General features: G+C 45.6%; 2 protein-coding genes across 5 annotated transcripts in view; both read left to right on the forward strand.

Annotated features, from left to right (window-relative positions):
• HOMER2 (homer scaffold protein 2) overlaps positions 1–27,250 on the forward strand; it is a 95,461-nt gene that overhangs the window by 51,319 nt on the left and 16,892 nt on the right. For 3 of the 4 annotated variants that reach the window (XM_061179875.1, XM_061179874.1, XM_061179876.1), the window contains exons 3-4: positions 11,189–11,320; positions 25,742–25,834. In XM_061179875.1, the coding sequence (XP_061035858.1) occupies positions 11,189–11,320; positions 25,742–25,834 (225 nt within the window). Of the gene's footprint in view, positions 1–3,607; positions 3,734–11,188; positions 11,321–25,741; positions 25,835–27,250 lie in introns of those variants that run through there. The other variant, XM_061179877.1, reaches the window with a different exon arrangement.
• LOC133084924 (adiponectin receptor protein 2-like) lies at positions 6,353–7,729 on the forward strand. Its single transcript, XM_061181739.1, has one exon. The coding sequence runs from the start codon at positions 6,485–6,487 to the stop codon at positions 7,643–7,645; it is 1,161 nt and encodes a 386-aa protein (XP_061037722.1). The 5' UTR covers positions 6,353–6,484; the 3' UTR covers positions 7,646–7,729.

A 27,250-nucleotide genomic window follows, 5' to 3' on the forward strand; every position in this document is an offset into this window, starting at 1 on the left:
TGGGCCACGCCATAGACATGGGTGGGTGACGAGGTCAGGCCTGGCCACATCCTCTCCAGGCCTGCAGGAGGTGTGCCGTGTCCACAGCAGGGCAGTGGGCAAGAGTAGGATCACCGCCAAGAGGGAACCAGGACCAAAACCTCAGAATGTCACCCAGGGTCAGCCCTGTGCATGGACAGATGGGAGCCACATGAGGGCACATCCCGTCTCCCAGCTTCCCAGAGCGCCTGATGTGAGCCATCACATCACCGACAGCCGCAACCAACAGCCGTGTGACTGATGGCGAGTTTTTGTGCGGAACAGCCAACTCCGTTATAAAGGGACTCCATTTCCAGAGCATTTGTTAATTGAGCCGTCGCAGCACTTGATTTCATTGTGCTGTTGGCACTCTTTACAGACTGAGTTAATCATTGCCATCCTTGTGAGAAATTGCCTGCACCTGTGGACGAGACCTGCCTGGAGCAGGTGTTTCTCCCGGGTGCTCTGGATGGCTCCCCTGCCCTGGGTTCTCAGTTATTTATAGGATCACAGAAGCCTATATTGGAAGAGACCTTAGAGGTCATCCATTCTACAAATATTTAGCAGCACCCGCTGTGTTCTGCCTAATCACAATGGTTTGGAGGATATAAGCCTCTGAAACGCTGACTTGTTTGGTGTTTTCTTATGGGAATGTGAAATTGCTTTCAAGGACAGTCAGGGTCCCCTCCTCCACCCATCAGTATAGTTTCCTCTTTTTTTTTTTTTAACATCTTTATTGGAGTGTAATTGCTTTACAACGGTGTGTTAGTTTCTGCTGTATAACAAAGTGAATCAGCTATACATATACATATATCCCCATATCTCCTCCCTCTTGCATCTCCCTCCCGTCCTCCCTATCCCACCCCTCTAGGTGGTCACAAAGCACCGAGCTGGTCTCCCTGTGCTATGCGGCTGCTTCCCACTAGCGAGCTGGTCTCCCCGTGCTATGCGGCTGCTTCCCACTTCTATTTTACATTTGTTTGGTGGTGTGTAAATGTCATGCCACTCTCTCACTTCATTGACGTGGACCATTTTTAAAGTCTTTATTGAATTTGTTACAATATCGCTTCTGTTTTATGTTTTGGTTTCTTGGCCATGAGGCATGTGGGATAAAACCCACACCCCCTGCATTGGAAGGCGAAGTCCTAACCACTGGACCTCCAGTGAAGTCCTTAGTTTCCCCTTTTGGATAAATGCAGAGCACCTTCTGTTAAGGGAGCAGACATATGGAAGGTTCTCAGCGCACAGTAGGATTTTCAATGAATGTTGGTTTCTCTTCTTCCCTGACTGTGGTTTAAAAAAAAAAGAATTAAAGCATCTATTAATACCTTTTCTGGAAGCAGGCAACAAGTCTTTTAATTGCTGTAACTCATCCCCAGCCTCTTCTGCGTTCTGACTTCCATCTCCGTGGATTTGGGACTTGCCCTGAATAGGAACCAGGGGGCCTGCCTCCAGCTTCCTCTGAAGCCGGAGCTGCACTAAGGACTGGAGGAGCTTAGCTTTTTGCTTTTTGCAGGTACCTCTTGATTGCATGTGCTCTGTGCATTGTCTGAGAAGTGGGTTCCAGTGATCTGCAGGAACTGAGTCTTTTACTGGGGAGTCTTTTTTTTTTTTCTCCATGAACGTTTCAGAGAGAATTCACAAAAAAGAGGAAGGGGGTGGGCATAGGGGTCAGGAGCCCATATTAAAGGTTGTGCTTTAAAGCACCCCCTTCATCCTTCTGGGCTTCACTTTCTAAGGATGCTCCCCTGCCCCCCCCCCCAACTGGCCTTCCCCAGTCCCCAGGGAGATACCAGTTCTGGTCCTGCTGAGTCCGTCTGCTTCATCAAACACCCACGCGTGCCCTTTCTCTCCACACCCAAGGCCTCATTCTTCCTCGTTCCCTCCTGACTGTCCCGGCTGCCTTCTGCATGCCTTCACTCCTCAGGCCCTGCCGTGGGGCTTCTAAAGTCATTTTCTACCCAGGCCTCTTCCCTTGAAACTCTGTCCCCTCTTGCTGGGTGACATCCTCTACTCCTGTGACCCCAGAGTCTGCTGAGCCTCCCCCCGCTTACCTGAGGCCAGAACCCACAGGTCCAGCCACTTCCTCTGCCCCCAACACAGTTTTCCGGTGTCCCCATGCACAGGGCACCGCCTTCCCTTTTCACAAGCTTCTGCTCACACCGGGGATTCGTCTCCCTGACAGCTTTGTTATAGCTTTGCATGTGCTTTATTTTTAACTGTTTATCTGTGCCATTTAATGTCTGATAATAAAGCAAATACTCATGTACCCAACACCTAATTGAGGAAGTCTGTCCTTTACTAGTCCTTCAGAAGTCCGTTTCTGGACCTCTCCCTAATATAGGCACCTGCTGTCCGCCCTGCAAGAGGTTACCACTTCCTTGAAATTCGTATTAAACATTCCCTTGCCTTTCTTTATACTTTTGCCACCTGTGTGTATATCCCTAAGCCAGAGGTTGGCAAACTTTTTCTCTAAAGGGCCTGATAGTAATTTTCTTATGAGCTGTACAATCTCTTTCGCAGCTCTTCAACTTTTCTTTTGTATCAATAGCAAGGAAATGGCCAGAGGCCAATATGTACATGAATGGGTGAAGCTGTGTACCAATAAAACTTTATTTACAAAAACAGGCTGGATTTGGCCTGAGGGCAATAATTGTTGACCCTTGCCCTAAATATATTATTTAGTTATGCCTGTTTTTGATTTTTACATAAATAGAATCATACCGGAGACCTGTACTGTATGTCTTCTTTTGTGACTTTTTTTTTACTTAAGTTTTTGTCGTCATCCGTGCTGATACCTATAGCTTTGATTAATTTTCACTGCTAGGTAGTATTTCATTGTATGAATATACCATAATTTATCCATTCTGCTGGTGGTGGACATTTATGTTTGCAAACACTGCTACTGTGAACATCCTTGTGCATTTCTCCCGGTGTACCTATGCAAAGGTTTCTCTCAGATATATACTTAGGAGTGGAATTGCTGGGTGGTAGGGAATGTGCATTTTAAACTTTATCAGAGAAAGCCACATTAGTTTTCAAAGTGATTTTGCCAATCTATGAGAGCATCCATTGCCCCACATCCTCACCCCCACCCTTGGTATCATCAGACATATTTTGAATTTGGTGAGTATATAGTAGTAATGGTAATGCAGTTTCCACATCCCTAGTGACATTGAGCTTGTAGCTTATGTCCGTCAAACTCAACCTACCTCATTCTCTCCAGTCTCACAAGAGAAGGGTTCATTCACCTGCCCAGAGCTAAGCCTCCCTCAGGTCCCATCTCCTCACCCCCACCCCCAGAATATCCCTCCCATTCACACAGCTGCACTGGGCACTCAACCATAGCAGACCCAGAGTAGACAAAAGGTCATATGTGTCCACTTCCTTTCACTTCTTCATGCATGCTTGAGGAGGGTGAAAGTCAGAAATGAGTCAGAGCCTCAAAGAGAAACAGGCAATAACGTGGATTCCAGGTGCAAGCGCAGTTAGCCAGAAATGATTTGGGAACCCAAGAGGAACACGCACAGAAGGAATGTATCCTTAGAAGCTTCGATCTGCCCAACTTCTCAGGAGGACTTGGTGTTGGTGGGCTGAGCCAAGGGTAGCACAGGACGGAGTTTCCATGTTAGTGGGAAATGAAAGAAGAGGGTCCTGGGATTGACCACTTTTTAATGACTTGATTGCCCCAGCTGTCCGTCTTGCTGCTTTTGAGGTCAGTGCACTGGATTTCCTGGGAGACTGGCCAGCCAGTTGCCTCACTAATTGTAGAGATGGGTTTACTGTTATGACCTTGAGATTGTTCAGACCAGCTACCTCTGGTGAGTCATGGCGTCGTAAAGGATATTGTAGAAGTAAATGATGGCTTTCCTTCCCTTCTCTCTCCTCCCCTTACTTCCTCCCTTCTGGATCTTGGAAGTTCCAGAAGTCCCAGAGCCTTTGATGAATCATTAGGAGACAGCCAGGGCATTGCAAAGTCTGCAGAGAAGCAGCCTGAGGGATTGCAAGAGCAGCACGGTGAAGGGAGGAGGCTTTCCTTTTTTGCCCTCCTGGCTGACCTCCAGCTTGTGGGATCTTATAGGTTGTGTTTGGTAAATGCCTGGGCACCTTGATGCCAGTGACAGAATGAAAGGTAGCCGTGCTGAACTGGGATCAAAGCAATCCCCCAGTAGAGCAGACATGTCAGTAGGGAATGAAGAGGACAGAGGCACTCCCACTGCAAAGTTTTGATGAAGGCGTCCTGCAAGACTGGGAGTTTGTTTTCCAGGAGTGAGCAGACCTTTCGTCTACGCTGGGTCTGTGGTGGTGAGCGCCTAGTACATTTGTATGGGTAGGAGGGACATCCTGGGGGTGGAAGTGAGGAGGTGGGACCTAGGGGACTGAGGCTTAGTTCTGGGCAGGTGAATGGACCCTTCTCTTGTGAGACTGGAGAAAATGAAGTAGGGTGGGTTTGATGGACTAAATTATAGGCTGGGAGTTCTAATACACCTCTGTACCCTCCACTCCCTGCCAACACACACATGATACAGGAGGGGAGGAAAGAGATGGGCAGTTAGTGAGAGGTCTGGAATCACTGCTTAGAGTGAGCACTGTGGGATCTGAGCACTTGAGGAATATCTGCAGCTAATCTTAGCTACCCATTTGAAGTCATACTAATCAACTATATTGGCATGTTGAAGTTCAATTTTGCTTCTCGTTGTAAACAGCAACCTTATGAGAGGTTGCATGCTTCCCATAAACATTATAGAAAAATGTCACTTGAAACACATAGGAAATTGCATCTCCATAATTCAGCACTTCTGCTTTTGAGTAAGATATATAGATGCAGCAGGCCAGTGTTCCTTCTGACGCAACTAGAAAAAGCTGGATAAACACAATTTAAAGACAACAGAGAACTGTAGAAACAATGAGGACTAGAGGGACTAAAATACCAGAGAGGTGAGGACCACTCAGGGATGACAATCAGAAGGTCTTTTCTCTCTTGGGAGCATTTGTCAATCCTGGGTGCTGCCTGAAGACTGGGGCTTGGCCCACGTATAGGGATGCCGCTGGGACAAAGAGACACTAAGGAAACATTTAGCAGTGCACAGGGCTGGAGTGACAGAGGTGGAGACTTGAGGGGCTTCAAACCCATGGCTAGTTTTCCCCACAGGACATTTGCTGAATTCCAAGTCTGTGCCAGCGTCATGAGTTAAACTGGACATTTCTGAAAGGCAGAGTAAAATTTTCCTCAGATTTACAGTGCTTAGAAAGCAAAGACCTGCCAAGGGGTCTGAGAAGAGAACAGTAAAGACATGAAAACCCCAGAGGGATAGGGAATGGACACTGGGCGTCTGCATACCCTTTTCACCTGGGGCACTCACTGATTCTAGAAGTAGCTAGGTGCTGAAAAGCCAGGTTTGGCTCCTGGGAAAGATGACACCTAGGGAACAGAGAAACCAGCAGAGATTTTGGAACTTGAGTGACAAAATTGGAGACTTGAGTGGCCCCAAATACATGGCTAGTTTCTCCTTCAAGGTTTGCCAGATTTTGAAGATGCATGGTTTTGGAAGGCTACAGAACGAAGCTGAAAACCTGCGATGGACAGAAGTGAATCTCCTGCTCTCTTTCAGGGAAGAGCAGATAAAGACCTGCCAGGTTCTCAGTTGAAAGCTTTAGAGGGCCTGCCCTAAAAACAGGGGCGAACCAGAGGCAAACTGAGCATTACCAGAACTGAAACCGAGCCCTGACCCTTAGTCACTGAGTTAGGGATTACCGATCTACCCTACTTGCCTAGCAGAGGAGAGAGAAAACTCTATCTGTAGATGGTAACATCATGTGAAGCCCTAACAGTTCTTTTATACCCATTTTCTACCATACAGTGAAAAAATTCCCACATGCCTAGAATCAAGAGGGCAAACATCAGATAATAGAAACAGATTCAAAGATAATCCAGACGTTTGAGGATTTAAAAATAACTATGAAAAAAAATAAAATTAATAAAATAACTATGAGTAATATATTCAAGGACATATAGGAAAAAATGAACAAAATAGTTGAAAGGAAGGAGGATATTCCCAGAAATTTATATTTTTTTAAAAAGAATCACAAGGACATTCTAGAACTAAAATAATACAAAGTCTGAAATTTAGAACTCAGTGGATAGGTTTAACAGCAGTTTGGATATATCAATAGCCAAGACACGTGAACTAGAAGACAGATCAATAGAAAATACCCAAATTGAAATGGAGAGACCCAAGAATCAGGGAATGAAAACTGATAAGAATATAAACCACGACGTTGGGTCGCGGCGGCGGCAGCGGGCAGCCCCTCCGCTCGTTTGGGGTCCTGGCAGCCACGGTTCCGAGGAACCCGAGACGCGTGGCAAGGCGGCGGCGAGCTCTGGGTCAACTCACTATCCTAAAAGTCTATCCTCCCAAGAAGAAGGAACAGAAAGACCTCTTTGTAAGAAAGGCGCAGGTATCCCATGAACGAGACAGCAGAAAACCGACTGGAGTACAGCAGGACTCCAGAGCCAGATATAAGGCTCAGAAAAGGGCACCAACTTGATGGTACAAGGAGAGGTGACAATGACATCCACCAGGGAGATTTGGAGCCTCTTGTAGAGGCATCTGTCCTTTCTTCCTATCATAAAAAAAGCTTGGAGGAACGTCGCTGCGATGATGGAACATCTCAGGAGGAAGAGGGATTTATGGGCATGTCCCCCCTCTTACAAGCCCACCATGCCATGGAGAGAATGGAAGAGTTTGTGTGTAAGGTCTGGGGAGGTCGGTGGCAAGTAATGCCTCATGATATGCTACCCGACTGGCTCAAGGATAACGACTTCCTCTTGCATGGACACCGGCCCCCTATGCCTTCTTTCCGGGCCTGTTTTAAGAGCATTTTCAGAATACACACTGAGACAGGCAACATCTGGCCACATCTCTTAGGTTGTGTATTCTTCCTGTGCCTGGGGATCTTTTATATGTTTCGTCCAAACGTCTCCTTTGTGGCCCCCCTGCAAGAGAAGGTGGTCTTTGGATTATTCTTCTTGGGGACCGTTCTCTGCCTTTCTTTTTCGTGGCTTTTCCACACAGTCTACTGCCACTCAGAAGGGGTCTCCCGTCTCTTCTCTAAACTGGATTACTCTGGTATTGCTCTTCTGATTATGGGAAGCTTTGTCCCTTGGTTTTATTATTCTTTCTACTGTAACCCACAACCGTGCTTCATCTACTTGATTGTCATCTGTGTGCTGGGCATCGCAGCCATTATCGTCTCCCAGTGGGACATGTTTGCTACCCCGCAGTATCAGGGGGTGAGAGCAGGCGTGTTCTTGGGCCTTAGCCTGAGTGGCATCATTCCCACCTTGCATTATGTCGTCTCGGAGGGCTTCCTGAAGGCTGCCACCATAAGGCAGATCGGCTGGTTGATGCCAATGGCCAGCCTGTATATCACAGGAGCAGCCCTGTACACTGCCCGCATCCCCGAGCACTTCTTTCCCGGCAAGTATGACATCTGGTTTCACTCCCATCAGCTCTTCCACATCTTCGTGGTGGCTGGCGCTTTCGTTCACTTCCACCGTGTCTCGAACCTCCAGGAGTTCCGCTTCATGATCGGCGGAGGCTGCAGTGAAGAAGATGCACTGTGATACCTGCCGGTGGCCGGGGACTGTGACCCTTAACCAGGGCCTGCGGTGCCTGCAGGCCTCCCTCACTGGCCGGTGACACCAGGACCAGAGGAGCCCCAAACCCTGGCAGCCTCGTGGGCTTTGTGACGCCCCAGGGCTCCAGGTGGTCCGGGACTGGGAAGAGAAAACAAAAATAAATCACACCTCAGAGGTGCAGAAGAGGAGAGATGGCCCAAACCCTGCCTTGTTCTTGGGTCTGCTGAGTGAGGGCACTGCGAGACCCTGGCAAACTGGCTTCTGATCCGCGTCCTACTTCTTTGTAGATGCCGGGACAGTTTAGCTGGAGGCTCATTCTTCTCCCTCTTCTCTCCTTAAAACGATATGCAAACAAGTTTCGATGAACATTTATATCCTATAAGGGGTGGGGGTGTGCTTTTGGGAGAACAAAGAAATTAATGTAAATAAGACTTCTGACTTACTGTTTAAATAAAAATTTATATAAATGTTTAAAAAAAAAAAAGAATATAAACCATGTTAGACACTCTCAAAGGATCTAGCACACATGTAATGGGAATCCCAGAAGGAGAGGAGGGAGAATGGAGCAGAAGTAATATTCATAGAGAGAATGGTTGAGAATTTTCCAAAAACTGATGAATTTTCCAAAATTGATGAGTCTACAGATTTAAGAAGTTGAATGGGACTTCCCTGGTGGCTCAGTGGTTAAGAATCCGCCTGCCAGGACTTCCCTGGTGGCACAGTGGTTAAGAGCCCGCCTGCCAATGCAGGGGACACAGGTTCGAACCCTGGTCCTGGAAGATCCCACATGCTGTGGAGTGACTAAGCCCGTGCACCACAACTGCTGAGCCTGTGCTCTAGAGCCCACGAGCCACAACTACTGAAGCCCACGCGCCTAGAACCCGTGCTCTGCAACAAGAGAAGCCACCGCAATGAGAAGCCCACGCACTGCAACGAAGAGTAGCCCCCGCTCACTGCAACTGGAGAAAGCCTGCACGCAACAATGAAGACCTAACGCAGCCATAAATAGATAGATAGATAGATAGATAGATAGATAGATAGAATCTGCCTGCCAATGCAGGGGACATGGGTTAGATCCCTAGTCCGGGAAGATCGCACATGCCGCAGAGCAACTAAGCCCGTGCACCACAACTACTGAGCCTGTGCTCTAGAGCCCGCGAACCACAACTGCTGAAGCCCGCAGGCCACAACTACTGAAGCCCGAGTGCCTGGAGCCCGTGCTCTGCAACAAAGAGAAGCCACCGCAGTGAGAAACCCTCACGCCGCAGCAAAGAGTAGCCCCCGCTTGCCGTAACCAGAGAAAAGCCCGCAAGCAGCAACGAAGACCCAACACAGCCTAAATAAGTAAGTAAGTAAGTTGAATGAACCCCCAAGAAGCATAAATATAGATTTAGTTAATCATTGCCTTATGTAAGCAATACATACATTATATTCTTTTTAACCAGTTACTAGTTTTATGAACTTGAACAAGTCATTGGAGCTTGTTGAGCATCAGTTTCCCCATCTGTAAAAATGGGGATCAGATGAAAGACTGAAAAACTACTTTAGGAACTGTTAAGTTCTAAAGCAATCTAAAGATGACCAGTGGGCATCACCATTCTTATTCCAGCTTGACTGACAGTGGGACAGCCTGTTTGGGACAGGCTTCAGAGGTGTGTCAGCCTCTGTCCTCTGCCTTTCAAGGGGGCTTCAGGGAGAGGGTGTGGAAGCTGACCTAGGGGCAGAGGTCTGTTGTGAGGAGCAGAAAGATTTAGAATGGGTGTGGTCATTGCTTTGCCCTCCCAGGATTCTGGTAATTGAGAGGTGATCAGGGTTGGCTTCCTGGGATCACATGATCCAGCTCCCAACTACATGCCTTCCCTTGGCCTGCCTTGGTTCCACTCCATCGGTCCTGCCTGGGGCTGAGCCAGAACCCAGCCAGCCTTCGAGGTCCCAGATGCCTTACTTTGTACTTGCCTCTGGTTTAGATCTGCATTTTCCACACCTCCCTCCCCTGCCCCCATTTCTTGATAGTGTCCGGTGACAGCAGGCAGAGCTCCTTACTAACTGTTGCGTTCAGTTATCTGAAAAACATGTGATAAAGTGTCTTAGCTCACACAGTCTTGGGAATTAGAGGAACTAGCACAGGAAGGAAAAGCAACCTGGAGTGCGGTGAAGGCATCAGTACTTCATAGCTGGGGCAAGAACAGGAGGTGTCATGTATAACATGAGAAGCACGTCATACAGAAGTTCAGAATACAGGACTTTGAGTCCGACAATCTGGGTTTTACCTCTAGGCTTTGCTACTTGCCAGCTCAGTTTCTTCTGTGAAATGAAGGTGGTAGTCATACCTCATAGGCTTGTTGTAAGGCTTAAGAGCTGATATAAGTAGTTTTTTAGTCTTTAGTAATTTAATATTTAGTGTTCAGGCCGCCAAGGATTTCTGCCGAGTGAGCCTGTTATTGATACTTTATAACACTGATCAATTGTTTAGTGATTACTTACATGTCTCTACCCTCTTCCTGACTACCTGCAACTTGAAGACCAGGAATCTTGACTCCTTCCTCTTTGTGTCTTTGGTTAGCAGAATACCAGGCATATAGTGAATGTTCAGTGAATGTTTGTTGAATGAATGAATGTACTGTGTGCTGGATATCATCCTTTCACCTCCACATTCATCCTCTACTCTTCTTCACCCTGCTCTGGTCCCTGAGGGGCTGACCCGCAGATGACATCAGTGGGCTTGCGGGGCCTCTGGCTTCTGGTTGGGTTTGGCCAGTGGCGGGAAATCAGAATGGCAGAGGCTAGGGCATTTGTCCCACTGGCTCCCCCTCTTGTGAGGTCACCATGTGCTGGTGTGTCCCTCAACAGAAGGTCTCCTCTCTCATTAAGGCAGCCTGTGCTCCATGACTCTCTCCTTCCACATCCCATAGCCTCTTCACCCCCTCCTCCTTTAAAGCCAAGGAGAGGTGGCAGCAGCTAGCACCAGGTCCCTGCACTGTCCATACACCCAGCTCACACCTGTCTAATCAGTCTGTAAATTAACCCTCCACAAATTATCCCAATTAGAGTGTACCTTTCCTTTCCCGTGGGGAAGCAGCAAGCCCTCATTGCTCATGGAAATTTTAAATGGTTTGAGCTGGACCCCGGGGCTCCAGGCACTTAAAAAGGTAGGCAGCGTTGTTCTTCAGAGGATGTGTGACATGGCTGGCCGTTAAGGGCAATCGGATGTGCGACAGCTTAGGGGAAATAAGTAGCAGTTTTGGAAACTGTTCTTTACTTAGGAGAGACTTTCTCCCACTGATAACTTGTGAGATCTTATTTTAGGCTGACTGTCTGTTTTTAAGTCTCTGAAATTGCCTGTTATCATGGTTGTGTGTATATGACTCAGCGTGGGATGTGCCAGGAGAGGAAGAACTCAGGACCAGATATAACAGTGGGGATGCAGGCTTTACCTACTAGCTTTGCCAACAGAGGATTTTTTTAAGGAGTTACTTTGGTGTCTAATTCAGTGTTTAAATGTCGACTCTTTGGGCTGTTTCGCTGCAGGTGATCATAAACAGCACAATCACACCCAATATGACTTTCACCAAAACATCGCAGAAATTTGGGCAGTGGGCCGACAGCAGAGCCAACACGGTGTTTGGTTTGGGGTTTTCCTCGGAGCAGCAGCTGACAAAGGTAATGTGGTCCTTCCCGCAGCGCCGTGGGTGCCATGTCCAATGCGCTTCTCATTCAGTAGGTCATTGCCTGCTGAGGGATCCAGTGCTGCTACTACTGGTTGAGCAGTTTCCTCTCTGGCCTTCAATTTTCTCCCCTCTGGCACTGCAGGGCTGCCAAACCAGATGACCTTTTAGAAACACCAGTTTCCTTGAAAATGGAGATGTTGTTTAGAGAAGGAAAACATCTCTAACAATGCTGCTTCACAGCCTGAGGTGTAGCCTCAGGACGCAGCTTTGCCAGTCCTTCCTTCCCCAGGTGTCCGCCCCGCCCCTGCACCCAGGGTGTGTCTGACAACCATCAGTGTCCCTGACTCTGGTTGGAGCCCTCAGACAGGGGGAGTAAGGTGACGCTCAGTAAGAGTTTTAAAAGGTTTCTGCTCCCAATTTCCAACATGCATGTGGGTGGGGGTGTGGGGGGGGGGTTCCCCGAAGCACCAAGCACTTCTCAGACCCCAGATGGGTGTCCTGCGATGCAACTCGATTCTGACACTGCCTACCTGGAGGAAGCATCCAATCCCACAGGTGAAGGGCTCAGTCCTGCAAGATCCCCCCAACTTCAGACTTCAGTTGTAAGCCCAGGGTGTCACCTGTGCTTCTGACTAACCGGCTATAGATCAGAGGTTCCAATGACCCCCTCCTAAGGTTCAATTAATTTGCTAGAACTGCTTATAGAACTCAGAGAAACATTTTACTTACTAGGTTACCAGTTTATTATAAAGGGGTGTAACTCAGGAACAGCTGGATGGAAGAGACATAGGGCAAGGTATGGGGAAAGGACGGAGCTTCCACGCCCCTTCTGAAGTCTGCCACTCTCCCCACATCTCTACATGTTCACCCACCTGGAAGCTCTCCAAACCCATCCTTTTAGGGTTTTATGGAGGCTTTATTAATTAGGCATGATTGATACCATCACTGACCACTGGTGATTGATTCAGCCTCCAGCCCTCTCCCCTCCCCAGAGGGACTGAAAGTGTCACCCCTCTATTCATGATTGGTTCCCCTGGCAACCAGCCCCCATCCTTAGGTCCTTTGCAAAAGTCACCTCATTGACATAAACCCAGTTTTGACGGAAAGGGGCTTGTTATGAATAATAAGATACCCATTTCACCTTTATGGCTCTGAACTCAGAACTGAGGACAAGAGACCAAATATTGTGACAAAAGATGCTCCCATTGCTCTTAGCGCTCAGGAACTGTGAGCCAGGAACCGTGGAGGAAGACAAGATATATATTTCTTATATGTCATAGGATCATAAGTTCTTAACTTGGAGTCCCCACAACCCTTAAAATGTCACACAGTGTTTTGTGTGTGTGTTGCTTTTTTTCTAGGGAGAGCGTTCATAGCTTTGCTTTGATTTCCAAGGGGTCTGGGACACATTCTGTGGATAGTTAAAAAGGTGTTGAGGAGCAGAGCATGACTGACCACAGACTTGGAGAAGCCCAAGGACCGAGGAAACAAACTGACCACCTCTGAGAGGCCTCACCTAGCCGATTGAAGGGGCCAGAAGCTTGTTTTAGGAGAATAGACTTCCTTTTAGGATGGTGGAGAGTCCTGTGTAGGTATTGAAAATGTACTGGTTAAAAGCAAGACTGACTAGGGACTTGCCTGGCGGTCCAGTGGTTAGGACTCCGTGCTTCCACTGCAGGAGACCCGGGTTCAATCCCTGGTCGGGGAACTAAGATCCCTCGTGTCTCGACGCAGCCAAAAAAACAAAAGAAAAACAAAAACAAAAAGCAAGACTGCCTAGTTTATGTGACACAAGAACTTATTGGAAGACTATCAGAGTATCTCAAGGAATCCAAGAGAGAGTTGAAAATCCAGGAAGGGCTGGAGCCAGGCTGGCTTTGGGAATCTTGGCTAAAGGAGTTCTAGACCATTGCCTTGACCGTCCCACTGACTGCTGGGCAGGTGTTTATTGAGCTCCTGCTGTGCCGACACCGTGCTGGGCACCAAGGATGCAGAGCTGTGGTCGTGTCCCCAGAGGGCCTTACAGAATTCCAGACGCCTGGGGAATTGACAGAGCTGCTTAGTACAGACTTGGTTGCTTGGGTTCCCTGTGTACACTAAGGACTATTTTCACAGGGGGATTAAGATGAATCAGGAAGCCACCCTGGCAGGAACTTGCTAAATGCACCTTTCATTTGTCCAGTGTGTGTGCATGTGTGTGTGTACACCACATACACACACATGCACATTTCTAAGGAGGCCTCCAGCCCACAGACCCAGCCACAAACAAGCCCCGTAAGGAAGGGTACCCCACAGTCTGTCCTCTTCTGCATCCCCACCTATGAGGATGCTGTTCCCTAGAAGCCCAAGAAACCCAAAATGGCCTGGTGGCACGCCACACATCCTCTTATGCCACCCACTCGTAGAAGCATTCTTTCCTGGGTACTAAAATCTCCAGATCGTCAGGGCTCAGCAACATGGGGCAGGAAGCAGAAATCTTAAGGGTAGCTCGTGGGGTATAAACATGGGAGGTGTCATCTCCATCCCTGATCCCTCAGTCCCTGGACTGCGGCTCTGAAGAGAAGCATCACGTCCCACAGCTCTGCAAGATGTGGTGTTCCAGCAGGCAGCACAGCAGAGTTCTGGAAGGCCTGCTGCTTCTGCTGATAAGGTTTGTGGGAGGATCAAGAATCCTGTGGCGAGTAGACCTTGCTTCATTTCATTTGCAGAGAAGTTGGTTGGTTGGTTGGAGGTGGTGCTGTGTGGTACAGAAGGCATTAAGTAAGTCTGCGGGTCGGGGGGCCGGGAAGCATGACAGTTCGTAGTAAACGTCTCTCCTGGTGAGGGTAAATTACTGTGTGCTCTGGAGGAGGGGCCCAGCGTAATCAGCTTTCCACCAGGGAGCTGGCTGGTCACTTAGAAGTGTGATGCAGAATCAGGGCCTCAGGGTGGGTCACTGCTATTGGCATTGATACTCAACGGGGCCAGAAGTCAGGGTGGCCACACCATCTGAAGTCAGGAGTAGGTATTGTCAAGGCCACACCACATTCTCTCCCTGGCACCAAGGCCAGTGTGTCCATAAGCATTTTGAGCAAGTGCCAGGCTGCCTGGGGAAGAGAATGACTGGGTATCCATAGAGCAGCCTTCCTGCCCCTAGTTCTAAGGATTCTTTTTGCTGGAGGGTGGAGGCTTCAGAAGAGCATTGTCTTGGTCTGTTCAAGCTATTATAACAAAATACCATAGACTAGGTATTTAAGCAACAGCCTCTCACAGTTCTTTTTTTTTTATAATTAATTTTTATTGGAGTATAGTTGCTTTACAATGTTGTGTTAGTTTCTGCTGTACAGCAAAGTGAATCAGCTATACGTATACATATATCCCCTCTTTTTTGGATTTCCTTCCCATTTAGGTCACCACAGAGCATTGAGTAGAGTTCCCTGTGCTATACAGTAGGTCCTCATTAGTTATCTATTTTATACATAGTATCAATAGTGTATATATGTCAATCCCAATCTCTCAGTTCCTCCCACCCCCCCCTTTCCCCCTCGGTATCCATACATTTGTTCTCTACGTCTGTGCCTCGGTTTCTGCTTTGCATAAAAATGGTATAAGATCATCTATACCATTTTTCTAGATTCCACATATATGCGTTAATATATGATATTTGTCTTTCTCTTTCTTACTTCACTCTGTATGACAGTCTCTGGGTCCATCCACGTCTCTACAAATGACCCAATTTCATTCCTTTTTATGGCTGAGTAATGTTGCATTGTATATATGTACCACATCTTCTTTATCCATTCCTCTGTTGATGGACATTTAGGTTGCTTCCATGTCCTGGCTATTGTAAGTAGTGCTGCAATGAACATTAGGGTGCATGTGTCTTTTTGAATTATGGTTTTCTCAGGGTATATGCCCAGTAATGGGATTGCTGGGTCATATGGTAGTTCTATTTTTAGTTTTTTAAGAAACCTCCATACTGTTCTCCATAGTGGCTGTATCAATTTACATTCCCACCAACAGTGCAAGAGGGTTCCCTTTTCTCCATACCCTTTCCAGCATTTATTGTTTGTAGATTTTTTGATGATGGCCATTCTGACTGGTGTGAGGTGATACCTCACTGTAGTTTTGATTTGCATTTCTCTAATAATTAGTGATGTTGAGCATCTTTTCATGTGCCTCTTGGCCATCTGTATGTCTTCTTTGGAGAAATGTCTATTTACGTCTCTGCCCTTTTTTTTTTTTTTTTTTTTTGATATTGAGCTGCATGAGCTGTTTGTGTATTTTGGAGATTAATCCTTTGTCAGTTGCTTCGTTTGCAAATATTTTCTCCCATTCTGAGGATTGTCTTTTTGTCTTGTTTATGCATTCCTTTGCTGTGGACAGCCTCTCATAGTTCTGGAGGCTGGAGTCTGAGATCAGGGAGCCAGCATGGTCAAGTCAGGTGAAGGCCCTCTTCCAGGTTGCAGACTGTCAGCTTTTCATTGTGTTCTCACATGATGAAAAGAGGGCAAGGATGCTCTCTGCGGTCTCTTTTATAAGGGCATTATTCCCATCCTTGAGGGCTCCATCCTTACGACCCAGTCACCTCCCAAAGGCTCCACCTCCTAGTCCATCGCACTGAGGGTTAGGATTGCCACATATGAATTTGAGGGAGACACAGACTTTCAGTCCATTGCAAGCATTCATGGGGAACGTGAATATCTCCAGGCTCTGGTTCGTTTTGGGCCCATTGTTGTAGCCATTTCCCAGATCTCTTTGTCACTACCCCTCCAACTTGGTTTCTTCCCAATCCCTCCCATGCAGCTAGGCCCTTAACCATTTCCCCAGGGTTCAGTGTAGACTCCGACTCCAGGTCACCTCTCCTGTGCACACCGGACAGTGAGATGTTCCACGTCGTGCCACAGGGAGGATTTCCCTTTTCCATCATCCTCCGGACAACGGGAGGAGCACGAGCAAAATCCTGACACCGTGTGAGGGAAGCTGCAAACGGTTCACTGTTAACAGGGTGCCCAGGTTTTGGGGGTGGGTAAGGCTGATAGAGGCCAGCTGTTGGAAGGCCTTCTGTGTCATGCCAGAGTTTCTGGACTTTATCCCATGGCCTGTGGGAGATTTTAAGCCAAGAAAGAAAATGATCAGATTGTCATTTCAGGTGGATTTTTTTCTGGCATCAAGACAGATTAGCTTGTGTTAGTCCAGATGAGAGATGATGAGGGCTTGTGTAAGAGTTGGAGAGATTTAAGAAATACTGAGGAGCTAAACTGGTGGAACTCGGTGAGTCGATGTGGGAGGCAAAGACTGGGGTGGTGATGGATGGATGATGTGACGCCATTGTCTGAAATGAGGAAGAGGAATAGGTGCTGTGAGGATCAGAGTGAATTTCTATTAAGTGGAAGCAAGTATGTTGGTGATTTGTTGAAAGAATAATTAACCAGAACCTCTGTCTGAAGTGGCTCTTGGGGATTGCATGCCTTTTCCCTCTGAAGAAGTGCCTGGTGGGGAGAAGAGGGGTGGTGGGAGCAATGCCTCCCCTGCCAAGTGTCTCATATCCAGACTGATAGGCCTGGAAGCCTCAGACTGCTGGGCAGGGTCAGATGGGGGGCTTCTGTCAGCGACAGGGTCAAGGCTGGGCCCACCTTGACTCAACTGCCCCTGATCCCACCCAGGGCTGGAGTTCTTCACGGAAGCCCAGGATGGTTTGAGGGTTACTCTCAGCTGCCTGGAACAATTTCTTCAATCTTTGGAGGACTCAAAGTAGCTAGGAAGGATAAAGGGTAACGTATCAATGAAAAGAATTGAGAGGAGGGAGAACTCAGAACAAAAATGAGAACAAGTTGTTAAAGTTCCATTCTTTGTGCCCCTGAGAACTGAAGAGACCTTGGGCTGCACCTGCTTCCAGGTGTGGCCACTTCTAATTTTTCCCAGACGGAAGAAAATGTCCTATCATTAAAGGGGAGTGCCCTGTCTTCCTGAGTTACCCGGTCTCCTCCAGCGGCATTGGAGTCCCGCTTTGTGACTGTGACCTGCCATTGTCACAAAGCCGTATCAAAGAAGCCCTCAGATGTCTCCTTTGTTCAGAATGTTTCAAATCAACTTCTCCCCTCCCCTTTGAAGGGAACGATTAACCACACACTGATAAATTACCATGATGTGAGGCTGGCAGTCTCGACAAGTGGCAATTAGTTTGCACAGAGGAACTTGGGCCTAACTGGTTCCCGAGGTGTGTTGCTGAGAGGACAGCTGTGGCTGAATATTCTCGACTTCACAGAGCAGCCACCCACAGACCTGAAAGGGGAATTGGTAATCAAACACTATAACTAGGCTAGAAAAAGGGACACCAGTGTGGATGCTTTCATTTAAGAACACTTTATACACACTTCTCTTTTTACCCCCCCAGGAGGAAAATAGGTAGATACTTTTGTTTACTGCTCCCTTTATAAGGACCACGTCACACCAAAATCCAGAAAGTATTACAGGGACACTTTCTGCTCTTTATATAGGCTTTCCAAAATAACAGGAGCTGCATTTTCCCAGAGGTAAGCTGGGACTCTGTCCGCCCGCTGGAGAGGGCATAATGCCTCAGCCTACTGAAGAATGTTGAAAAGCGACTTACGTGTTCTGACAAAAGGAAGGGCTTCTGAAGAGATCAAAGGAAGGAGAACCAAGTGTAAGAATGAACCAGTTGTTAAAGTTTAGATGGTTTCTGGCATATGACCTTGAGATGTTTGTCTCCATCTCATTCATTGCAGGCAGAAGGAAGCACATTCTGCCACGAAGGGGAGTGATCCAGGGTGGAGTTGCTAGTGCTCTGTGATTGATCCATCTAAACCCTGACCCATACATGGCATTTGCTTTTGACCCTTTTCAGTTATGTCATTTCAAATTCAAATTTGTGTTCTTATGCTCACTTCATTAACTCAGTGTAGTTGTGAGAGCGTTGCCCTATCTCCTACCTTTGTGATTTAAAAGGCTGATTTTTCTTTCATTGGGGGATATTGATCATTCTTTTGATATGTTTTAGTTAGAATGTTTTTGGCTGCAAGTAACAAAGAGGGCTTATGCTTTTCATACAAAAGAGAAGTCCTAAGGCAGGCAGTTGCCAGCATTAGTACAGTGGCTCCATGATATTGGGTGTAGGGTTCTGTGTGTTTTGTTTCTTTGACTGTCCTTTTCCTCATGATGATAAAATGGCTTCTTAAGCTCTATCCATCACATCTGCATTCGTGGCAGGGGGGTGGTACCACAACCATCCCTGTAAACTCCCTTGGCAGATTTCTTTTTGGGATACTGTTGTCAGTCTTGGGTCCCTAGGCCACCCTCCCACACCCACCTTCAGGAAAAAAAAAAAAAGAGGCAGACAAATGTCTTACCATGATCAGCTTAGATCAGTTCTCATTCTCCACCACCTGGGAAATGTCCTGCTCTAGACAAATTGAGATTCTGTTAAGCTAAGGGAAAAGAAGAAATGGATTTTGAATAAGCAAATAGGTAGCGTCTGCCCTAGGGTCTTCAAAGACCAAGGCCAAAAAATGTCACAAATGAAATAAAACAATAGTCTTTCATTTTCTGTCATAATATGATGATGATGATGATTTTGATTACAAAATTATTACCACACATTTAAAAACTATAGAAAATGATCCTAATAAGTAAAGACATGAGAATTTGGCATATATTAAGAAACATTTGTGGTTTGACATGTCCTTTGATCCATGAGTTTTATTTATAGGAATCTATTCTAAGGAAATAATTGTAACTGTGTCCAGAGAATTAGCTACAAGAATTTTCCTTGCAGCATCATTTATAATAGCAAAAACAAAAAGACAAAAACACCAGCCTAAATGTCCAGCCATAGGAAATTAGTTAAATAAACTCCAGTATATCCTTCAGGGTGATATTGTGCAGCAATTCAGGTAATGTAATAGAAGATCATATAAGTGCATGGAAATATTGTCATATTGTTAATATCAAAAGTAGCTATAAAAGCAGATGTACAGTATTCAATTTTTTAACAAATATGTGTAGTGGATGCATGTATACAGATAGGAAAAAATCAAAAGTTTATGTGGTTAGTGCTTATCTCTGGGTGATGGGACTATAGGTTTTAAAAAGATATTTTTTCCTAAATTATACTTACTAAATGTACAAGCATGTGTGCTTTTTTTATAATAAGGGGGGAAATATGAGAAAGCTTAAGACTTGGAGAGAGGGGCTTTTTCACCAAAGGACGGTCATCTGGCACCTCGCTCAGTGAGGACTGCTTTCATTCCAACAGTTGGAGGCTGTGAGAGGAAACCTCCCATCCTTCTCCCAGGGCTCCCTGGATTGCTTCCAGTTTTTCATGATTGTAGATAATGCTAGGATTAACATCTTTATATTGAAGGCCTTATTTTTTTCATATTCCCAATTATTTTTGAAGAATAGTTTCCCAAAAGTGATCTCACTAGGTCAGTGGGTAGGAACATTTTTTTCTCACTTACGATACATATTTCCAAATTGCTTCTCAGTGGGGCTGTACCAGTCACAATGCTGCCAGGAATACCTTTGCCAGCACAGGATATTATAATTGTTTTTAGCGTTTGCTAATTCAGCAGGCAAAGAATGGTGCCTCATTATTTTGCTTTGCATTTCCAGCAAGGCTGAACGATCTTCTCTATAAATTGTTTACTTGTTATGTGTTTTATTCCTGAATTTTGCCATTTTTCTATTGGGGTTTTCATATTTTCCTTTTCAATTTGTACAAACTCTTTCTATGCTAAAGATAATGGCCCTTTTTCTGTTGTACTGGCCTAGCTATAGATATTTCCCCCAGACTGTTGTTTCCCTTCTGATTTAGTTTTTTTTTTTCTTTTTATATTCAAAAGCTTTGAATTGTTAGGCAGTCAAGTCTGTCACTTTTGTGATTTTCTTTTGTTTCTTACAAGTTTAGAAAATTACCCTCTCACCCCTCAAGCAGAAGTCTGATGAATGTTCAACTCTGCTTGCATCCAGATTTAAAAAAAAATACTTACCCCTTTAACCCATCATTGATTTATCATGCTACTGGTTTGCGTAAGGATTTAAATTCATTTCCCCTCAGTTTACCAAAATTATCTCAATCATATTTTTGAATAATTTTCTCCATTAATTTATGATTCCTCCTTTGTCATAGCTAATTTTTATATAAATGGTAGGGCCTATTCCCATAATGCCACCTCTTTTTATTTACCTAAAATGTATCTGTTAGGGCTTATCCTACTTCATTACATTTTAAGCTTATTTTCTGATAAAAATTCTTTTGATTCTCACCCATTTGAATATAAAACGAAATCCTCTACGGACTCAGAATTCCTTTGAGCACAGGAACCAAGTCTTTCTTGGGTATTTCAGTGTACCCAGCACAGTCCCTAGCACATAGAGATAACTAGTTAATATTTTTGAATGAATGAATTCACCCTTTTGTGGCATTCTTTTACTAAAGTTCGTGGTTTTAAGTCCAGTCAAGGCCAGAGAAGCTGTGCTTCTCTCTGTTGAACCCCTATCATACACCCAGCAAAGCCCCATCTCTCATCCTCCAGTGATCCATGGAGGTTGTATTAGTATCCACATTTCATAGATGAAGAAACCAAGGTGCAGAGCAGTTCATTTGCCTGCATTTGAAAGGCTGATAAGTGTCAGAGTTGGGCATCTTAGCTAAGGTAGCAGTTAAGCAGGTAAATCATAGGACCCCGGAGTGTCCAGCACTGGCTTCACATGGCCTGTGTTCAGTCCCAGTGTGACCTTGGCCAGTTTCGAAACCCATCTGTGCCCCATTTGTATACTGACAATAGTAAGAGGACCTCAGGGTAGCTGTGAGTGCATGGTAAGACTGTACATTCTAACCGAGTGTCTTATCTCATCCCTAGGAGTCGAGAATACATGTCCTTTTTTCCCCTTTTTTGAGATGTTCTAGGCTGTTACTGTTCACAGGCGTGCCTTGGAGATATCGTGAATTTGGCTCCAGACCACCGCAATAAAGCAAATCTTGCAATAAAGCAAGTCACACAAATTTTTTGGCTTCGCAGTGCATGTAAAAGTTATGTTTACACTATACTGTAGTCCATTAAGTGTGCACTAGCATTATGTCTAAAATAACAATGTACATACCTAAATTAAAAAAATACGTTGTGGCTAATAATTGCTAACCATTATCTGAGCCTTCACTGAATTTTAGTAACAGCAAAGATCACTGATGGCAGATCACCGTGAAAGTTTGAAACACTGTGAGAATTAGTGACACAGAGACACGAAGTGAGCAAATACTGTTGGAAAAATGGTGCCGATAGACTTGCTTGATGCAGGGTTGCCACCAGCCTTCAATTTGTAAAAAACACGGTTATCTGTGAAATGCGATAAAGTGAGGTCTGCCTGTGTAGTAGCACTGTCACCTTGAGGTCCTATAAGGATGTGTGTTTTGACGTATGTGTGACAGTTGTTCCTTGCCTCCCTTTTGTAACTGAGAAAGAGAACAGCTAAATAGTGAAGCTGAGGAGAGCTGTAAAATCAGAACTTGTCACCCGGGCCCCTCATTCTGTATCTGCTATTCTAATCCTCAGGCCTTGTCTTTGCCTTAAAGGTTCCCATGGCCTGTTTTGGAGTTAAAGCTTTTAGAATTTTCTTTTAAAGAGGAAGTGAGTACAATTCTATTTTAAGGTAAGGGCATCTCTTTGCAAATGGAAAATCCAATCAATAAATGTTTAGCAACTGCTGTGGGCAAGACTCTTGGCATTCTTATAAGCACACAAAAGTAACTGGATGTGTGGATGATTGTGTGGAAATCAGATCTGGGCTCAAGTTCAGGTTTATTATTTACTAGCCATGTGACCATGGGCAAATTTTAACCTCTCTAAGACTATTTTCTTTTCAGGAAACTATACATAAGAATTCCCATCCTAGGGACTTCCCTGGTGGCACAGTGGTTAAGACTCCGCACTCCCAATGCAGTGTTCTATCCCTGGTCAGGGAACTAGATCCCACATGCGTGCCGCAACTAAGAGTGAGCATGCCACAACTAAGGAGCCTGCCTGCCGCAACTAAGGAGCCTGCTTGCCACAACTAAGACCCAGCACAACCAAATAAATAAGTAAAATAAATATTAAGAAAAAAAAAGAATTCCTATCCTACAGGGGATGGAGAGGAGCAAACAAGAGAACGTGTGTTAAGAAGCCATTAAACTCCTTACCTTGTAGATGTGCCTATGCTGAGGGTCTAGGGGAAGAGGGTACTAAGTAGGCCCACCCAAGACAAAACTGTGGGACACCTGGAGGGGCCACCATGATGGGTGTCAGGGGATAAAGAGAGAAGGGCCCATTGGAACTGAAGGTTTGTGCTCCGGGCTGAGTCTCCAAGAGTTGAGCTGAGGGTCATCCCAGATGTTCAGGGTCAGGTAGGAGGAGGCAGACAGAATGGAGGCCCCCAAGCTCCATCCAGAGGCAACTTGTTCTATCAAAGCCCAGCAGGGCTTTATTTACTGACTTGTTTGCCACTATCTCCTGCTACCCAAGTCTCGCCCTCTATCTGATACTTATACAGTGTTCACACCCCAGCACCTAACTTAGGGCATGGCCCAGCTCACGGTGAAAATTTTTGTTTGCAGAAGGTGTGAGTGGTACTCAGACCATGTTTGTTGACTGAATAAGCATGACCCTGGCTGATGACATGTCCAATCTAGTTTACAAGCAACTTCGAATAAGACCCTGAGAGAAAGAGACCCTGACAGGCACAAGGACGGGCTGTAAAGAACAATGCTTTTGGTTTGGGAGCCTGGTGAATTGAGATGCTTGTGGGAGACAGCCAGCCCCACCTTCCTAAGCACAGCATGGGGAGACTCCATTAGCAGGTGTGTCTACTGAGAACCACATGCATTACCGTTTTCTTCAAATCACGTTTGACTTTTAGTTGATAGTGGGGCACAAAAACATTTAAGATCATACCTTTTAAAAGTTGCATCTTCTAATGTCTTAATAAGATTGAAAGGCCTTTATGGTGCCTGCACAAAATCTCTTCCGCGATAATGTTCATATTCCAAGTGATGCTCTGTCTAGTTCCTAGGTTGATCCAATCAGTTAAGCTTAGGAAGCAGAAAGATGGAGCAGAATGCTCCCAGACGCTTACCACAGTACCTTCCTAGGTCCTTAGGTTCGGCCTGTACTTTGACATGATTTTTTTTTCAAGTGGGCGGAGGTGTGCAAATCTGGAACCCAGAGCTCATTCATTCACTGAACAAACTTATTTGTGCCTGCTCTCTGCCAGGTGTCAGGGGAGGGTGCAAAGAGGAAAAGCGTGGACCCTGCCGTCAAGGAGTTCATGACATGATGTTTTTACTTACGGGGCCCCTAAAAGGAAGGCGAGTGCTTTGTCCATCCTTGCTAGACCTCATGTCTTTTAAGCAACAGGTAATGTGATTTTTCTCTGACAGCTCTGGGTTGGTTAAGTGAAGCCCTGTAGCTGTGGCTTTATTTACAGGCCTGTGGGAGCAACACAGGCCAGCGTTGCCACCCTGACCTTCTCTGTGTCCACTGGGTGCTTGGTTGACCAATGGCTATCACCCGGCAAGGTTTCCCAAAGCAGACCGCTGTTGTTGGCTTTGTGAAGCACTCAGAGGGCGGCCTGTGCTCAGAAATAGAGTTCTCAGCAAAAGCCACAGAATTGTTGGTGGCCTTGCCACTTGGCCAGCTGTTTTTCGTTTCTCAGCAACATTTGGCTCTCTCTTGCTGTGTGATGTCAGCATTAGCTATCACAGAATGTTCTCTGTTCAAACAACGTATTGGCTGATTAAAATCAGTTGCCTTGTCAGTGACTATAAAGCAGTGATTGATATGATTGCCCTGGGATTTTAAGAATTTTTTTCTTTTAAGAAAATATTAGGGGCTTCCCTCGTGGCTCAGTGGTTGAGAATCTGCCTGCCAATGCAGGGGACACGGGTTCGAGCCCTGGTCGGGGAAGATCCCACACGCCGCAGAGCAATTAGGCCCGTGAGCCACAACTACTGAGCCTGCGCGTCTGGAGCCTGTGCTCCGCAACAAGAGAGGCCGCCATAGTGAGAGGCCCGCACACCGCAATGAAGAGCGGCCCCCGCTTTCCGCAACTAGAGAAAGTCCTCGCACAGAAACGAAGACCCAACACAGCCAAAAATAAATAAATAAATAAATTTAAAACTAAAAAAAAAAGAAAAAGAAAATATTAAAACATTTTTGAAAGCAGAGAGCATAGTATAATGGACACCCATATGCGCATCACGTAGATTTAACAGTGAACACTGTGCCACATTGCTTCATCTGTTTTTATTGTTGCTGAAGTACTCTAAAGTAAATTACAGACATTGAGACATTTCACGCCTAAATACTTCAGTGTTGATCTCTAAAGAATCACATTTCCCAACAACCACAACATCATCAGCACTTCTAACAAAATTAATAATAACTCCTGGACTTCCCTGGTGGCGCAGTGGTTAAGAATCCACCTGCCAATGTGGGGGACACGGGTTCGAGTCCTGGTCTGGGAAGATCCCACATTCCGTGGAGCAACGAAGCCTGTGCGCCACAACTACTGAGCCTGCGCTCTAGAGCCCGCGAGCCACAACTACTGAGCCTGAGCGCAGTAACTACTGAAGCCTGTGTGCTCTAGGGTCCGCAGGCCACAACTACTGAGCCCATGCACCACAACTACTGAAGCCCATGCACCTAGAGCCCGTGCTCCGCAACAAGAGAAGCCACTGCAATGAGAAGACGGCTCACCGCAACGAAGAGTAGCCCCCACTTGCCGCAGCTAGAGAAAGCCCGTGCGCAGCAACGAAAACCCAAAGCAGCCATAAATAAATAAATAAATAAGTTTATTTATTTATTTTTTAAAAAAAAGTAACTCCTTGGTGTCATCTTATCCAGTACATGCTCACATTTCCCTCCTTGTTGCCCAGAAGTCTTCTACTTGGTCTGTTCAAAAGAGGACTCAGTCCTAGGCTACACGTTGCATTTTGCTATTTTATATCTTAGGCTTTTAAAATCTAGGACTGTTCCTTCTCAACTTTTTGGATGTTTTTGTTTTTCATGACATTGACTTGTAAGAGTTCTTGGATCTTTCAATAGGGGTTTTTCGTGGATTCCTTTTGCTCTATAGCTAAATTTCTTTTGTTGCATTTGTATTAGGTGCTGTTAGCCAGAGGTATGTGTTTTTAATATTTCGCCATCAAATCTAGCTTCAGTATCTTAGAAATTCATTCAGATCTGACCTTGGCCAATAGTGGGTTTTTTTGGAAAAAGCATTCATTACATTTCTTTTTAATCTCAAATAAAATCCTTCTTATGGATTTATACAGAATTTATTGGCTTAAAATGAATGCAAAATAATAAAGGTAGGTTCTGAATATCAGCCATGTGTAAGGTTAAGGAAATCCCTAATAATTCTTCTTCACGTTCAGTTTGCAGAGAAATTCCAGGAGGTGAAAGAAGCTGCCAGACTAGCCAGAGACAAATCCCAGGAGAAAATCGAGACCTCGAGCAATCATTCCCAAGTAAGTAATTTGTCCGTAAAATGAATGAGTGTGATCAGTGATTGAGACTCTTTGTTCCTTGTCACTTTTGACAAGAAATAGGAAATTTTCGCAGTAGGGCATTTTGAAAACTTTTTCAACTATTAGCCTGCTCACAGTGAGATGAATGTGACATGTAAGAGACTCTTGAATTTTTCAGGATGTGGTGATATATTTTGGATGGAAAACGTTTGATGAGATTAGAGTTAATGCATGTCCCTGGTCTGGGATGTCCTCTGGTCATGGTTCAAAAACCAATGCCAAGGTGAAGTGTTTTCTTTCTGTGTTGGGAGGTGAGGTCTGCATGAAGGATGCTCATGGACAAATGCAGGTACCTGTGCCCATGACAGAGAAAACTTGATCGATGCCAGAGAGTCCTCGTCTGTCTCCCTATTATAACAAAGTCAGGTGGGAGGTGGTATTCCAACAGCTCTGGTTTAGCCAACGTAAATGTGGCTTTGCCAGGAACTGAGTTATCTGTCTACTTAAAAGTGTGATAATTGACTAAAAGGGACCTATTTTAACCTGAAATAAAAATGCCTGCCTTCCTGACGTCTAGACTGGGGTGTGTAGTGGTAGGTGAAAACCTTGACCTAGTGACAGAGTTATGTGTAGAGAGACAGGGCAAGGGAGACCTGACGAGACGTAGGAGCTGGGGTCTGGGATTAGGGATAAGCATGATGTAAATGCAAGGCAGCCAGGGGTCTGCCTGCCTGGGGGTGAGGTGCACAGTGGAAGGAACAGAGATGCACTTGGAGGTACTGTGGAGGACCTGGAATTCTTCATTAGTGGATCATTCTTACTTAATTATTTATTGTTGGATAGTGGGAAGGCATTGGAGATGTTTTATGGCTACTGATCAGGAATTGACATGAGGGTTGCATGCAGGTGGTGAGGAAGTCAGGGAGGAGCTGAGGGCAGGAAGATCGGAGAGGAGGCTGTGGGGTGGAGAATGGCCAGGCCAGGACAGCCATGGGTGGATGTCGGGGCAGCTTGTGGAAAGAGAACAGGAGGCATGGGCATCCTGAGTGGTCAAGATCAACACCCTAGACTTGGCTGTCAGCAATAGGTGAAGCTGAATCCTATAAAAGATGCCCCTAGGGATTTATGGAAATGAATGTGTATTAGACTTCAAGTGGACAGGAACTTTCCTGAATCTTTGTAAATAATCTTTAATAACATCTAAATGATACTGTTAATTTAGTATACTAATTATTGTACTGAGTAATCGCTGAGGATCTGTAAAATTGGGCACTTGAAATGGTCCATAGTCTAAGGACTTTCTCTGTGTTTTTTTTTTTTTTTTTGGAATGCTAAGATTATTATACAATAAGAGTTACCAAAGATATTTTGTTAATGTTTTGGTGTGTTTCTTCCTAATATAGCTTTCCAGTATAT

Source organism: Eubalaena glacialis, chromosome 2 (genome assembly GCF_028564815.1).
Source record: "Eubalaena glacialis isolate mEubGla1 chromosome 2, mEubGla1.1.hap2.+ XY, whole genome shotgun sequence".
Lineage (NCBI taxonomy): Eukaryota > Metazoa > Chordata > Mammalia > Artiodactyla > Balaenidae > Eubalaena > Eubalaena glacialis.